At 37.4% G+C, this 15,377-nt stretch overlaps 1 protein-coding gene across 13 annotated transcripts in view; it reads right to left on the bottom strand.

Moving 5' to 3' along the window:
* The window catches only part of CADPS2 (calcium dependent secretion activator 2), a 548,645-nt gene that overhangs the window by 147,740 nt on the left and 385,528 nt on the right, over positions 1 to 15,377 (bottom strand). For all 13 annotated transcript variants that reach the window (XM_045031264.1, XM_045031306.1, XM_045031338.1 and 10 more), the window contains exons 14-16: positions 6,467 to 6,568; positions 3,901 to 3,964; positions 726 to 849 (exon numbers count right to left, since the gene is read on the bottom strand). In XM_045031264.1, the coding sequence (XP_044887199.1) occupies positions 726 to 849; positions 3,901 to 3,964; positions 6,467 to 6,568 (290 nt within the window). The remainder of the gene's footprint in view (positions 1 to 725; positions 850 to 3,900; positions 3,965 to 6,466; positions 6,569 to 15,377) is intronic.

Genomic DNA, 15,377 nt, shown 5'->3' with positions numbered 1-15,377 from the left:
CTTTTCCCAATGTTATGACTTACGGTAATACAAGCTTGATGTTGAACAATAACATTGCACATCATAAACTACTCCATGACTAGCAACAATTCTGATGAATCTCATTATCCCAAATGTACACGAATTGTAAATAAAGAAAAAGTGCAGATCATCATGAGAAAGAATGCTTATTTCTGTTACTGCATTTATAAATAATCTAAAGATACTTGATAGTTCAACAGTTTACCGTTACATCTCACTATATATACCACCAGTAAGTTTTCTATCTCTGACTGACAATGATAAGACATCACAACAACAAACAAAATTACTCTGTTATCTATTTGGCTGCTTAAGGTCTCTATCACCTGGGTTTCCAAGTTTCAGGGCACTGTTATTGCTGATATGGCAAGAATGTACTGCCAATAATTTAATTATTAGGAATACTTAGAGAAATTAAAAATAAGCCATGAACACACTTTTAGGCTTAAAGAAAAATCAAATAAGAACAAAGGATAACTTAAACATCAAGTCTGGATCTTTCATTCAAGCAGGGTCCCAGGAGGCATATTAAAGCAATGAATAGGAAAAAGCTCTATAGTTCACCAGCTGAGATTTTAATGAGACATGTCCCCTTGCTGTGGTACAGGTTTGTTCAGGAAAGGGAAAAGGCTGCTCACAGAATATTCAGTTAATAGGCATTACTGGCTTTTACAGCCACTTTGGCAGTTGAACACTGTACTAACCTTCTATTTTGGCATATTCTGTAAGTCGCATGTAATTGATCAAGGCAGCTTTCTCCAGACATTTTCTAACCACTTTCTTCACCTCTTCTGCTGGTATGGGAGTGGCAATATCTTTCATTAAAACCTATCCCAGAGACAAACAGACACATTGGTTACACACATTAGCTAAAGCCCAAGAGAAAAATCTGAATGTACGCTAGTGGCTATTTTAGATTTGCTAATAAATGCAGAAATCAAAGAGGCATTTCAGTAGATAACAGTTGGTTAATAAACTAGCTCTGAAGATTTGACTTCAAACCCTGATTTATGTTGCATTAATTTGATGGTTTCATTCTTGTTCTCATTTATGCACATTAAAAGACCACCCCTACAGCGTGGCACCATTCAGCATGATTGTCGGTTTCTGTTCTAGCGAGAACCAGGACTGGAATACCAGAAGTGTTGAAGGTTAGATTAAGGTACACAGCTAGAGATGTGAGTAGCGAAATTTGCGGAGCACTTATCTGTGCTATGCTAAGCCTTTGCCAGTGAAATTCATCCAACAATTTCATGAGCATAACACTCACTGACAGATGAAAAAAAATATTTGAAGAGCACAGCATCAAGACTCGCCATTACTGACTGTTCTTCCTCCTGCATATGCCTATTAAAATTAAGCAGGTCTCATTCATGAAAAAGGATTAGCTATTTTAGGCAGAACAAGTATCAGACTTTCATTGAATTTTTGAAGCAGTAGAAGGCTAGTAAACAAATAGCCTTTCAAAAAAATTGTGACACTTTTTAAAAAAAATTAAAGGAGACTAGTCTTCCAGCATTTAAAATTAGTAACCAAGATCAAATGGGCTGAGGATGAAATCCTGATCCCTTTTGAAGTTAACATACCCACTGCAACCTTTATGAGAGTGGGTCTTTTTCTGGCTAGCTGGAAGAAAAGGAGCATTGTCTCTTTAAGGGATCCCTGACAGCAGATGGGAAGAAGGGGGAAGTTTACGGGGATGGACAGGAAGGGTAGGAAGCAGATGGGGTCATGTAAGGACAAGCTCACTGCATTGCCCTTCCTGCTGACCAGAAGAGTGGTGTGGGTATTTATAGCCTAGGTAGCCATGGAGAGACCCCTCTTTACCCAGATTGGGCTGGAAGCCCCTTCTCTCTCCCCACTTCCCTTGAAGCTGGCAAAAGGACCGGGTTCTGTGTTGAGCTGCTGTGGGTATCGTGGTAGTTGCCTCTTTTCCTTTGAAGGTTGGAAAGTAATTTTTCCCTCACTGCCAAAGTGGCCGGAGTGGCTTGGGTTTTTTTGCGTTCCCCATTGCTGGTCTGGGACCAGGTGGGGTAGGGTAAGGAGGTTACGTTATAATATTGCAACTTAATTCATAAAACTTGTGGCGGATGACCAGTGCAGGTACTTGGTATAAATGGGATACTGTTATTGGATAAAATGGACTGGAAAAAGATTTGCAGGAAAGCATCCCTTATGGGAGCTGAGTAATGGAGGTTTGGGTCTCCTACATCTCATCACTGAGACCCCCCTCCTTTTCTTGACCCGCTTTAACGAAGTAGAGGAAGGGGGATTGGAGCTCCTATGTTTAGATCAGCAGGGAGCTCTCTGCACTGTACAATTTATTGCAGGGCACTTCCAGATATTATAAGTGAATAAAACTGTGGCCTAGTTAAACCACATCCATGGCCTTATGTCTCTTCTGGCGTGGACAGACAACGGAAGCTTTGCCAGTGACTTCAATGTCACTCAATCTTTACATGTATGTTGGCTTTTAGTAGCTTAAAATATAAATAAAGTATGTACAAAAATACAGAAAAGAACTATTTACATTTTTCAATGTGTGGACAAATGTAAGCATTTGAACAAAGTAAAGATTTTTCTTATACACACTTAATTACTGACTAAAATTTAAATACAGATTTGAAAAATCAAGACTGTTATAAATGAGGTGAATTGGTCATGGAGAATTTAATATGTAAATCTAGATATTTATATCTCCCTTGAAGATAATACTAAGGGAGTCTGATATCCTCCAGTCTCTAACACTATTTTTAATAATCCAACAAAGCTAAAAAATTGCTTTAATGTTTCACTTACATCTCTTAATTTTGCTATTTAAAATTTTCTTATTTGCACTTTGCTGCCGGTAGTTAGCTGTGACCAAAATTCAGTTCTGATTTTACATGATTATGTTTATTCTAGACTTGATTTTTAATCAAAGCATCTACACTAGAAAGCATGAACCAAATTTTTCAAAAGTAAGTATAAAAAAACAATGAGGTCCCAGGTATGCATGCAAAGCTGGCATTTGCACATGATGTACATTCTGCAGCAACACAAATTGTAATGCTGTTTTCACATAACAGATTTATAAACATATGGTAAAATAGTACATGAAGTTAGTTTTAAAACAAAATGGATAGATAGAATCAAACTCACCACTAGGTATAGATCCTGGCAGAGAAAATCTGCCAAGGGAATGTTTCAGTGGCACAAAATGGCTGCCACTTCCACTTTGTGCGTGAAGCTACAGGGTCAGGTGCCATTTAAATGCTGAGCAGTGTTAGACAACCTAGGGTATTGCCTGGGTGGTCACACAATGCTTTGTTTTAGCTCATTCCCTCAGCAGCCTCCCACTCCTATGGAGTCATTTCTAAAATGTAAAGCTCCTCTTTCCCAAGAGAGGATAGATGCTGTTAACACTGCTTGTCCTTCCTATGGACCAGTGCAGGGGATTTGTAGGTCCAGAGTTTACTTCCAGCTCTCCAGGCCAATTTGACTGACTTTAGCCCTTCGCCTTTTCTTCTTAAATCGACTTTTTTTGCGCTTACTGGGAGTTTATTTCAATTTTATGGAGGTTTTTTTTTTAAGTTAAGTTAAGCATATGCGCAATGTGCCTCAGGTGGCACATGACCAGGATTCATCATAACCACCTTCATTTGAGAGGCTGTGCTCAATAACCATCAATTTATAAAGAAATAAGAAATCACTGCAATGACTTCTGGGAAATTCGTGTAAATATTTTCTATCTGTCATGGTTGAAAAATGTTGCAGAGCATTAATGAAACCAGTAGAACAGTATCTAAACAGAAGTACAGGTGTCCTCACTGGCCCAATTATAATAGGACACACAGATTAAGTACTCCAGCAGGATTAAAACAAATTAAAAAAACATACCCTTTCAAGTAATGAAAGCGTGGCTTTTAAAGCTCCTTCAGGACGTCCAAAAGGGAAACAGTATCTTCAAAAAACAACAACAACAACAAAACAAACAACAAAACACATGATCCATTAATCAAGAGTGTAATTTCTAAATTAAGAATTTTATTTTACATGTAATGTGCATACATCATTCCCTTAATTTACATTAATACAAGGTACATATATACTGTATATTGACAGAAGACACCTTTAAATCTTTTCATTAATCCAATTTATAGGATAACATTAAATGAAATCTGAATCCCTCTTGCTTAGCCCCAAGATTCTGAAAGTCCAAAAGGTAAAAAGAACCCACCATGGTGATTAAACTATGAATGGTATTTACAAAAATATTCCGAGTTTGGTGTCAGAGGTGTCCATGGTGTTGAGAAGGGATTTCATTTATGACTTTAGCAGACATCCCAGTAAGAAACTGTAAAGTAGCATTTTACCTGTTCTATCCTGCTTTAATATTAGTTTAACTATCATAAGAAAATCTTTGTCTAAACTTTTAAAATATTAATGCTAAAATGAGTGCAAATTTCCTCTAATATTTCCTCTTTTGTTATAACTATATTACATATGAATGCATTTTATATTGGCTTTAATTGGAAGATCCCCAGGACACAAGCCTCTTATGAATCATACAGCACCACCACACTTTTGGCGCTTAACTAATTAAAAGAAAAGATTCCATAAATTCAACAGATTACAGAAACAAACAAACAAACATACAAAACCACCTGCCACTCCTTCAAGTCTGTAGAGTTTAGAACACCATACCTTATCCTAATCCTATCTATGAAACCTGTATTTTGCTGGGATATCCCCAATCAAAAAAGGGATTTTCTACTTTGCTGAGATTATTTGCATGAAACTACATTTCTTTTAATATTATTATTGTTTAGTGAGAATGGCTGCTTCATTTTCTAACATCGTTTTACCAGTAATAAAAGGATTCAGAGCAATGAATTTTAGTAATCACTTTGGCCAACCTATAATAAAGCCCTGAAAATGAGGTCAGACAAATCTTTTCAGCAGACAGTGCCAGTACACTATCTCCTTCATTCTGCTTGTTTCTTATTGTTGTGCTAGCAACTCTTGGGCGTATTAACAAATTAGCAAAACAGATTTAATCCTTAGCCTTAATCCACCTTTAAATAAAATACACATTTGGCTGTTGTATTTGCCTCCTCCTTCTTAAACCTTCTCAGAGTATTTGCATAATCCATGTATTGTCTTTTCTATTGTTTAGTCCTGTTAACCTGTAGGTGACATCATTTATGAATACATGTTATTGATCCCTGGATTACATTTAGCATTTCAAATTAAGAGATCCCACTGGGTACATTCATAGGCTTCCTTCATATGATATGTAAATAACGTAACACTTCTAAAATGCATGTAATCCCGAGTCAATGCTGAAAACAATCTAAGGATAGAGGGCCATACTTAATAATTACAGTTTTGTATTGTAGTTGCCACTAGAATTAAGGCTACAAAACAGTTTCCATTACAACCACCTATTTTCATGCAGTCATACTTGTCCAAAATACTCACTTGATCAGCTACATTTTTCCATGCTTTGTCTCTGCCAAAAGGTGAACTTTTTAGGAGAGTTTGAAAAGATATATTTCAGCTATTTTTAAGTTGTGGGATAATGGAAAAAGAAGAATGGTTACTTATAGTAACTGTCGTTCTTTGAGGTATATTCTCCACATGGATTCCACTCTTGGTAGGCATGCACCCCATGTGAATGAGATTGGATTATTTCGGCCAACAGTGTTCATTGGGCTGCACTTGAGCCCTAGATGTCCTCTTGCTCCTCCACCTGCGGGCATAAAGGGCAGAGCAGGCCCAACCGTCCCTCATTTCCTTTGCCAATCCCCAATCCCAGAGAAGTAGAACTCTATTGTAGAGGGGAACAAGGGTGGGTTGTGGAATCCATGCGGACAACATATCTCAAAGAACCAAAGTTACTGTAGGGTAACTAACTGTTTTTTCTTCTTTCAGTGCTTGCATATGGAATCTGATTAGCTCAAAGGTTAAAAAAATAATTTTAACTTAACTCAGCTGCAATCAATCAAGGCACTCAGTTTGCGTATGGATCATACTCATTAAAACTATTCAAGACTTCAGTTATGGCTTACTCACTCATCTTCATTTGAAGATTTTCAGCTAATCATGAACTAGAATTACAGTCACAGGTTTTAAGGCCAAAAGCACTGCTATGGTCATCTAGTCTGTTATGCAGGAGGTCAGAGGCCACAGAATTTCATCCAGTGATTCCCACATTGGAAGGAATTAATCTCCTCTGCTATATAAGTGAATGTTATAGGCCAATAACGTGTGATTAAATTAAATGATATCTTTTTGAAAAACATCTATTAAAAATGTATTATACTTACTATGACTTGAATTTTTCCTCAAGTAACAACTTTTATCTTTACTATGCCTTGTTCATAGTCACAACAATGAACACCACCATGTCAAAACCATTTTGAATGAAGCTTCATATGCATTGAATGAATTATACACTCACCTGAAGTGGCTTATCTGGTTTTCTAAAAGGGAAGAAAGTCGGTTTTTTGTGTCCTCAAACCTTTCTTTCTCTTCAACCGAGACTGTTCCAATTCCATCAGGCCTGTAATATGATATAGTTATTTAATCTTTTGTTCAACATTTTCTTCCACATATTATCATAATCATAGAAACTAAACCTGTCTTCTGTCTTGGTATGTTTTAATCGATTAAAACTATGCAGTGAGTTTTGTTTGAACAACATCCTTCAATGTAAGCATTGTCATTTACCCCATTCCTACACCCAGAGTTCTCCCAGGCCTTTGCCCCCTTTCCATTGCTTTGAAATAATCCCAGTAATAATGTATGTATATAGTTAAAGAACGAGGCGGAAACTTATATTGAGAAATCAATTAGACTAGAGCTTAGAAATTCAAATTCTTAAATATCTATCTGGCTCCCATTTCCGTGCAGTCTTTCATTCCAGCATCCCTGTCATAAAGACCCCTCCCAATAACAGCCATGCTTACCCAATAGAAGGTAGCACAGACAGTCTTTCTGATTCATTCCCCAGATAGGTCCTATCCTTGCACACTCAACTGAGCATTCCTGCCCAAAACTCAGGCCCAGTCTTCTGAATTCCAACTCCCTGATCCTTGGAGGTACCCACCCTGAGGAATTGTGCTGCTGACATGGCATCCCATCACGAAAAAGTTTCCCACCTCTAGCAGGCAGCTCCTAAGAATCCCTTCCTGAGGGAATGAGCACCAATTAGGGTCAGACCTATCAAATGAAGCTCCCTCAACATGAACAAGAAGCAGCAAGTGAACATTGGAGGAAGACCAGGTATACAGCAAAAGAGACTTCAACAAATGAGGTCCTTTCTCAAAACAAACTGTCTATTTTTTTCCTCATTCAACTTGCAGTAATTAATAATTAACCTTTAGGAAGTGCCCTTTCTGTGGGTGCAATTTACACCGGCAAAATTTGCACCCGCAACTAAACTGCCAGTGCAAATCTGGATATTTGCACATCTTCAGTCCTTTTTATAGGTGAAAAACAGGTACTTCAAAGTGCAGAGCCTTTGACTGGTACCTGTAATTCCATTTTATGGGTGCTAAACCACAAGTGCAAATTTGCACTTGCAAAAGGGAAAGCTATGTTTCAACAGTTAAAATAATATTACTCTAATACATATGTTGAAAAACATCTATCAAGTAACATAAACCCCTTCTTACATACAGGCAAATACTTGATATAAAAATAAACCATTAGTTCAACTGCATCTCTAAAGGTCTTGCTTTGATAGCTGATAGCCTGGGTGAAATTCATCTCTGTACAGAGGGCCAGTACAAGGTCTATGCTCTGTTTAAGTTCCTCGTAAACCCACAGGAGGGCTTAAGTGGAGTTTAAGCAATGTTTAGACCTTATGCTGGGTTTCTGCACAATGGTAAATGTTGTCTACTATGAATCGTTGAAGGAATACACACCTAGGAAAAGAGCATTCATATACCAAAGGAAGCATAATTATTACTGGATTCCTTAAGAGATTTAACCTGGTGTGAACAAATTTATACAGGGGTCAACATTCCCAAGTAAATGTCTAATAAAATTAGGTGTGACCTTAGTATCTCCTCTCCCATGAAACTCGAGTGATTCAGAGGGCCTTGTACCCACACCAAGGTGAATCTCACCTTAGATGTCTTGTCCAGAACCCAAAACGTCTGATCTTTCCAGTACAATTTTCTGTGTACGTTTTCCCAGCTACTTACATACACTTTAACATAAATCCTTTTTGATTCAGTCATATAATGGAACTAAGGATATACAGTCACCTAAGTTTGCATCTCAGCTATCTAATAACATCACTTCAAAAATGCAAAGAATAGATAAGTAATTGGAGACAAATTGTATTACCATAGTTTGAATATATGAGAGACCCTAACTACATAGAAATGATAAAACTGAAAAAGCAGTTATATTCTGTGTGAGTACATGCAAATTATAATGTACCTTTCTTTTACACCATAGAAATATAATTAATGCATTAGCTATACTGAATATTAAATGCAAGTACATAGCAATTAAAAAAAAGTTTACCTGCATACTCATTTTTCTATGTCTCTCACTGACAGCAGACACCATTATGTTTTATAATGAGCAGGCCTGCATGTTTATAAAATATTATATTTACTTCATGAAAAAGTGTCAAAAGGAAAACTGATACAATTAAAATAATACTGGGCATTGAATTAACAAGATGATTAGAACCGATGACATTTAGAATACTGGCAATTAATTTAAGCTCCAGTTTATTTGTGGCTTGTTATTGTTAATGAAAAGAAGTTAGGCCATGAATTCAAACGGTCAGTCCACAGCATGTTGAGAAAGGAATGGATTTCCTGTGCAGAGTTACCACTGTAAATGTGGTGTGTCGGGCTGTAATTTATTTTTTAACAAATCACATTCATAATTATTTCCTATTTTGATCAGACTGTAAATATCTCAATACTTTGTTTTCTTTAAAGTATATCTCAAATTTAAAAATGTTGCATATATTCCAATGTATTTATTTTTTATATGCAGACAGACATATATATCAAAATACTGGAACAGTATTTCTAAACAAGCTGTAAATAAATGATGAAAAATTATCTCTGATTTAAACTCCTCAGCAAGGCTTTCATGCTAAGGAAGTTGTTTTTATTTTTTAACCAAATCAGGCACAAAAGGTAAAATTAAGGGCCCAATACTTAAAACGTTACTACTCCTGCAAGTAACCCCATGGAGTTAACGAGCTTGATTTTAATGGAACTATGCAGGACTGCTCATAGGAGTAAGGTTTGCGACAATATGCTCTAAAACAATAAAAATTTAAAGAGATTGGAAATTATCAAGGCAACAGACTACACATGATTTGTGAATAAAATTTTATCTACTATTTAAATGGCCTATTTTCAGCTTTTGAACATCAAAAGACAGTAAGCCATGAAAATAACAAATAAAGAGAGAAACAGACATTCAATTACTATACTGTAATTTGACTATAGTATCAAATTGTACTTAGTTTCTCAATAAATTCTAAATGAACAAGAAGATTGTGATGTGGCCCAAGGAATACTGGCCTTGATTCTGGAACGTATTTAAGTAAATGTTTAAGTCCAATCCTATACGAGCACACACTTTAACTTAAGAGCAAATTTAAGCATATGCTCAAGTCTTGTCCTGAATAAGAATGTTTTACAGAATCAGGACCTTAAAATGTATATCATTAAAAATATTGCATGAAAGAGTTACAGAAACCTGAAGTAAACATTTCCAATATTATATATCTGCCATATACAACTTATGACTTTTCCCTGTGCAGCACGTTTAAAAAGACATATCAATGCTTTCATTTATTAATAATTTAAACTAACCACCAAAAATTAACGAAAGGTCAACTGGCTAAACTCTGATCTTAACTTTCTCAACCAACATTAAATCTAGAAGTGATAGATTGTTACCTGGTCATGACATAATGTGCTGTAAAATCAAAAGCAACAACTCCCTACCCTCATAATCATTTATATTTGTGACCTGTCAGGTCAAGGAGGAAAACATGCCTGAACTCTTTAAATTATTTCAAAGAACAAAAGTCAGATATGGTGAAGGTATGTGTAGCTATGTACATCAATATACTATCATATAAATTTGAAGTGAAAGAGCAAATAACGTATCTTCTCTCTTTTGATGGATGCCCTGACACTTTGCCTCAGCCCCCTGACAGATGGAACGTGTTCAAATTTGAGTAAATTTCACTGTCTGATTTCATTGTCAAGAGAGATTGTGCTATGGAGTGATAAAGTAAATAGTTCTGTCATGTTAAACCTCACTGAGGCATGTTATATATGTGACAGGAAAGAGCCAGGGGTCTAGATAATGACAAGAGAGAAAGGTGAACCAGGAGAATGTCACATCTGTCAACCTGCACTAAGAATAGAATAACTACATACAAAGGAACTGTCACTTCACTGAGTTTGTTGTCACACAGAACCACACCGACAATACCTAAATTTTTTACAATTGCCAAACGTATTTGCAGTGAGTGTTTCGACAGAACTGAATGTGCTGCAAGAAGAATAAGGAGAGCACAAAAAGATGTCAGAAAATGTGTACAATAGACAATAAGGTACGATTGAGCCCTCCAAAATGTGCTCTTGGAAAATTGCCCCAACTTTCAAACACGGTTTTCTTGTTTCACTTAAATATTACTGTGGTAGAATAGTATATAAAATTGTTATTCTCCAAGATATAAATGAGGGCCAGATAGTGAGCCCCTTAAGGTATGCCTACACTGCAGTTAGACACCCGCAGCTGGCCCATGCCAGCTGATCCAGGCTTGCGGGGCTTGGGCTAAGGGGCTGTTTAGTTGTGGTGTTGACATTCAGAATCAGACTGGAGCCTGCAAGGTGGGATGGAAGTGGGAGGCTGCAGCCCAAACCCTAATGTCTACACGGCAATTAAACAGCGACTTAGCCCGAGCCCCACAAACCTGAGTCAGCTGGCACTGATGAAGGTGTTTAAATGCAGTGTAGACATAACCTGATTTAAAATACTGAACATTTACTTTCAGATGCAGTTTCTGTTTGTCCTGTAAGTAACTGCCCACCCACAAGAGTAAGGGGTAGTCCACCTGGCCCCAAGATAGTTCTATCTTAAAAATACAGAAAAACAACAGATTTCAAAACACATTCTTGTTTTACTCTTTCAAATCTTTTTCTTCATTTGCTTCAAAGTTAAAATGAGATTAAAACAAAATGGCACTTACATTTTTTAACTAGTTATTTGTATGTTTTAGTGTTATTTTGTTGTCCATCCCCCAAGGAACATACTAATATGGCCGGTAGCACAGGGCAATTAGAATTAAACCTTTTCTTTCCATTGGACTTGTGGGATGATAAAGCTTTTCTTCTCCATAAATCACCTGAGTACTCTTCTGGAGCTAATAGCAATATTTGTGACACCCTCTTACCAACCAAGGAAAAGTTATACAGGTGACTTGATTTTTCAATTTCAATTCAGAGCTCATTTTTCTTGTTACAGTTTAGGACCTCTTCCATTGGTTCATCCATGGCAACTGATGGACCCACGTAAGTTTCAGATGTCTCTAAATGAGAGTAGAGTAGTTTACAGTTGGTGGGCCAATCTGCTGATGACCACCTATGGCCTTCCACCACTTAAGCATCTTCTTCCCTTAAACGAAGAGGCAAATTGGATTTTCCTTTCCTCCTAAACAGCAACCACAAAATCTCATCCACCACAAATGCTTTTGGTACTGTACAGCTAGGTGAATTATTAAAAAATAATACTTTCCCTCACTTGTAAAATTCCCACTTATTTTTGAGGATCAGATCAGTGGATTTGGACTAGCCCGTCTGCTTCTGCTGGAATATATTCATGCCTGAGGAGTAGAGATGAAATGTCATCTCTACTCATCTTTCAACAAGTTTCACTCACTGCGGTTCTAGATATATCAAAAGGTTTGAAACCCTACTGTGAGTTGGACCTGTGTTCATTATGGTCAGTAAAATAAAGTGAGAAGTAGCAACTTTGTTGCTAGTGGAGACTGTTAAATGGTGTCCAAGCAGAAAAGAGGATTCCAGCATCCTTTTGCAGAAAGAAAAACTGACAGTCTTGCAAATTGTTACCCATACTCTACCCAGCCTTTAGAAAAGTGATTGATCAGACAGCAAATTTAGGGATTTCCTTGAGTGCTGAGATTTCCTTGACCCCAATCATTTCTCACTTGGCACAATCCTGTAAGGTGTGGAGAGCCTCCTGTGAAACACTGATGTCAATAGGAGTTAAATGCTCCAAGTAATTTGCAGGAGTCACTGAGTGTAATGCAGGACTGGGGCCCCTGTGAATAGCTGCAGCAGATGAGATCAAACGGGGCTCTCAAGTTTACCGTCCCTAGATACGAATGTCATAGGACTGGTGGCAGAATGTTCTCAGTGAAGGGCCCTCAACTCTGGAAGTAGCTTCTCCTGCTGGTTTGACAGAGTGTGAATCTCTTGAACTTCAATCAGGCTTTTGCCTAAAGAGGTGATAATAGGGTGTATGTATGTTTGTTTTCAACTGAACACAAGTGAAGTTATTTTTAAGTGTTATGTGATACTGGTCATCTGCACAGTAACTGATATTACTGATCTGCATATGTCCAAATATTAAAAAAATAGAATCTTTTCTAGCATTACCAAAATAGATGAAAACTGAAAAATTGAGATAAGGAGGAATACACAAGTTGACATTTGGATTTGAATCCATGTGGACAGATAGGTACAGCAGCGTTACCAAAAATGTAGCAGCAAAAGAGAGAAAATAAAAGAGTTGTAAGACAAGAAAAAAATTAATTCATAATGTTTACATGGATCCATTAATTTCACCTGTGGATTTTTATAGTGTATTACATTTTAGAATCCCCGCCCCCCCTGAGCTTTTTGGCTAGAAACAAATTTACTAAAAAAGCCTCAACCCTTTCTAAGAATGCTTGTTTTCAAATGTAACATGCACAGTGACACTCAGAATAAAAACAAGCAAAACGAAACCAACCAGTTTTCAAATCTGCAAGTGAAAAACATGCATTTACTATCTTTAAGTCACAGAAAGATTAAGTCTGCAGCTTTGATGAAGAGAATTCTCTTATTCATTTAACAAGCTCTTAATACCTGAATTTTCCTTCAAAGCTCAGTGTTGTTAATTAAAGACTAGCAGAATCTGAGGAACACATGAAAGGAGTTTGAGAAAAGCAAGCCGTTATGTGCTCAAAAAGTAGGCATGTGAGTTAAGGAGGAACACACAGAAGGAAGAGAACAAATTAGGGTGCAGCATTTTGGCACTCCTTCAACCAGCAGGCACTTGAAGACCAAGCATTTTGGTGTTTATATTAACTATACTTTAAACATCCTTACAAAAGAAAATGTGTACAATAGAGCCTTCTGTTGCATGTGCTTCTCAGCCTGCTCCTACATCTGCTTACAGGTCATACCCTCTATTTTCACAAGCAAAAGAAAAAGGCCATTTTTAGAGGTCTATAGAATGGATTATGAAGGTAGGTCATGTTAATTTCATGATCTCTTTAGGGGAACATTTTAGATATGACTCATTAGTGTCTTCCAGTTCAAAGGCTAAGCATGTGTTGCAAAAATACTATTTACATAGGACATATGTTGACATATAAGCAGGATATAGGTAACTAAAAATAATCATAAGACATCTTATAAAATTTATAGAGGACTTCATTAAAATCAAGTATTAGCAGCTGTTATTTCACTGTCTAAAAGGTAACTGCCACATTACACATACAAGATCTGGGTTTACTGTTTTCTTGTTACATGTAAATATGTTTTTCCACTGACAATTTCTCTGAGACTTATTAGGAGCAGACCAGACTCACTGTGTTGAAAAATATGCAGCTGTATATTTCCTGGTAAGGACAGATTTAGATCTCACCACATTATAAACCATCAGCACAATACATCCTAGGATAACTCCTTTCCTCAGGCCATAGATGAAGTCAATATATTTTCTCTCTGTAACTGAAACAGACTCTTGTTTTTTCCCCTATTTTAAATGAATAGGTGTGATAAAGAGTCAATGTTTTTGAAATGAAATAGTCACCCATTCATTGTGTTAAAGAAAAGACAGAAGAAAGGTGTCTCCACTTCTCCATAAGTCTCGGCCTCTGGAAAACATTTACAGTGAAAAACTAGCACAACCTAGATCTTCTGGATAGTCTTTCAAAGCACCATGACTGTCACCAGCCTGTGCCATTTCACTTCTGTTGTTGCTGTTGTTGAACGGTAGAATAATCTGAATGCTCATTAGTCCATTTATTTGACCATTATCATGCATGGTAATACATAATCAGAGAGAGAAATGATGCAACAGTGGTTTGGGTGCTGGCCTGGGACTTGGGAAACTAGGTTCAATTCCCTGCTCTACCATAAGCTTTGTGTGACCTTGGGCAATTCAAAGATTGTACTAGCTATGAACGCTACAAGCATGTATTTGACACCTTTATAATCAAGACCACAACAAATGACTTTCTAGACCAAAGCACAGCCACTGAGACAGGCCTTATAAATCACACAGTGGGGTAACAATGCTGTTCTGTGAAAATGAACTGCTAAAAGGAGAACCAGTGCAAATCAAAGTGAAGGGCGGGAAGGCATACCCGTGCACCCAGAAACGTCTAGAGGGTGCCAGTCCTGCAGCTACCCAAGTGAAGAAACAAACTGAGTAAGATGGAATGGTGGCTTGGAATAGGGCAGTATCTAAAACATAGGAGGGAATCATGGGAGTCTCGAATAGGGACAAGAAGGACACAAGTGAAGAATATCTCACGCCCCCAGCATTACCCAATGGACCTCAGAAAAGAATAGCATTAGCTATCTTCTTGTGAAGAAAAAGAACATATCTGTCTAACAGTCAATGGCTATTTTTCTAAATTTGTGGAAATTCTGCATCCCACCTTTATCCATGAGATCTCATGGGTGGTCAGATTAGAAGAACTCTACCAACCTTAGAGGTAAATCATCCTGAGTAACCCCATAACTAGGGCCCTACCAAATTCACTATTTTGGTCAATTTCATGGTCATAGGATTTAAAAAATATTAAATTTCATAATTTCAGCTACTGAAATCGGAAATTTCATGTTGTTGTAACTGTAGGGGTCCTGAACCAAAAACAGGTTATGGGGGAGGGGAGTCGCAAGGTTATTGTAGGGGGCTGTGGTACTGCTACACTTACTTCTTTAATGCTGCAGACTTTGGCGCTGCCTTCAGAGCTGGGTGGCCAGAGAGTGGCAGCTGCTGGCCGGGAGCCCAGTTCTAAAGGCAGAGCCACTGCCAGCAGCAGCAGTGCAGAAGTAAGGATGACAAGGTATGCT

This window comes from Mauremys mutica, chromosome 1, assembly GCF_020497125.1.
Source record: "Mauremys mutica isolate MM-2020 ecotype Southern chromosome 1, ASM2049712v1, whole genome shotgun sequence".
Taxonomy (NCBI): Eukaryota; Metazoa; Chordata; order Testudines; family Geoemydidae; genus Mauremys; species Mauremys mutica.
Note: the sequence above shows the minus strand (reverse complement) of the source record. Positions and strands in the feature narration are given on the sequence as shown.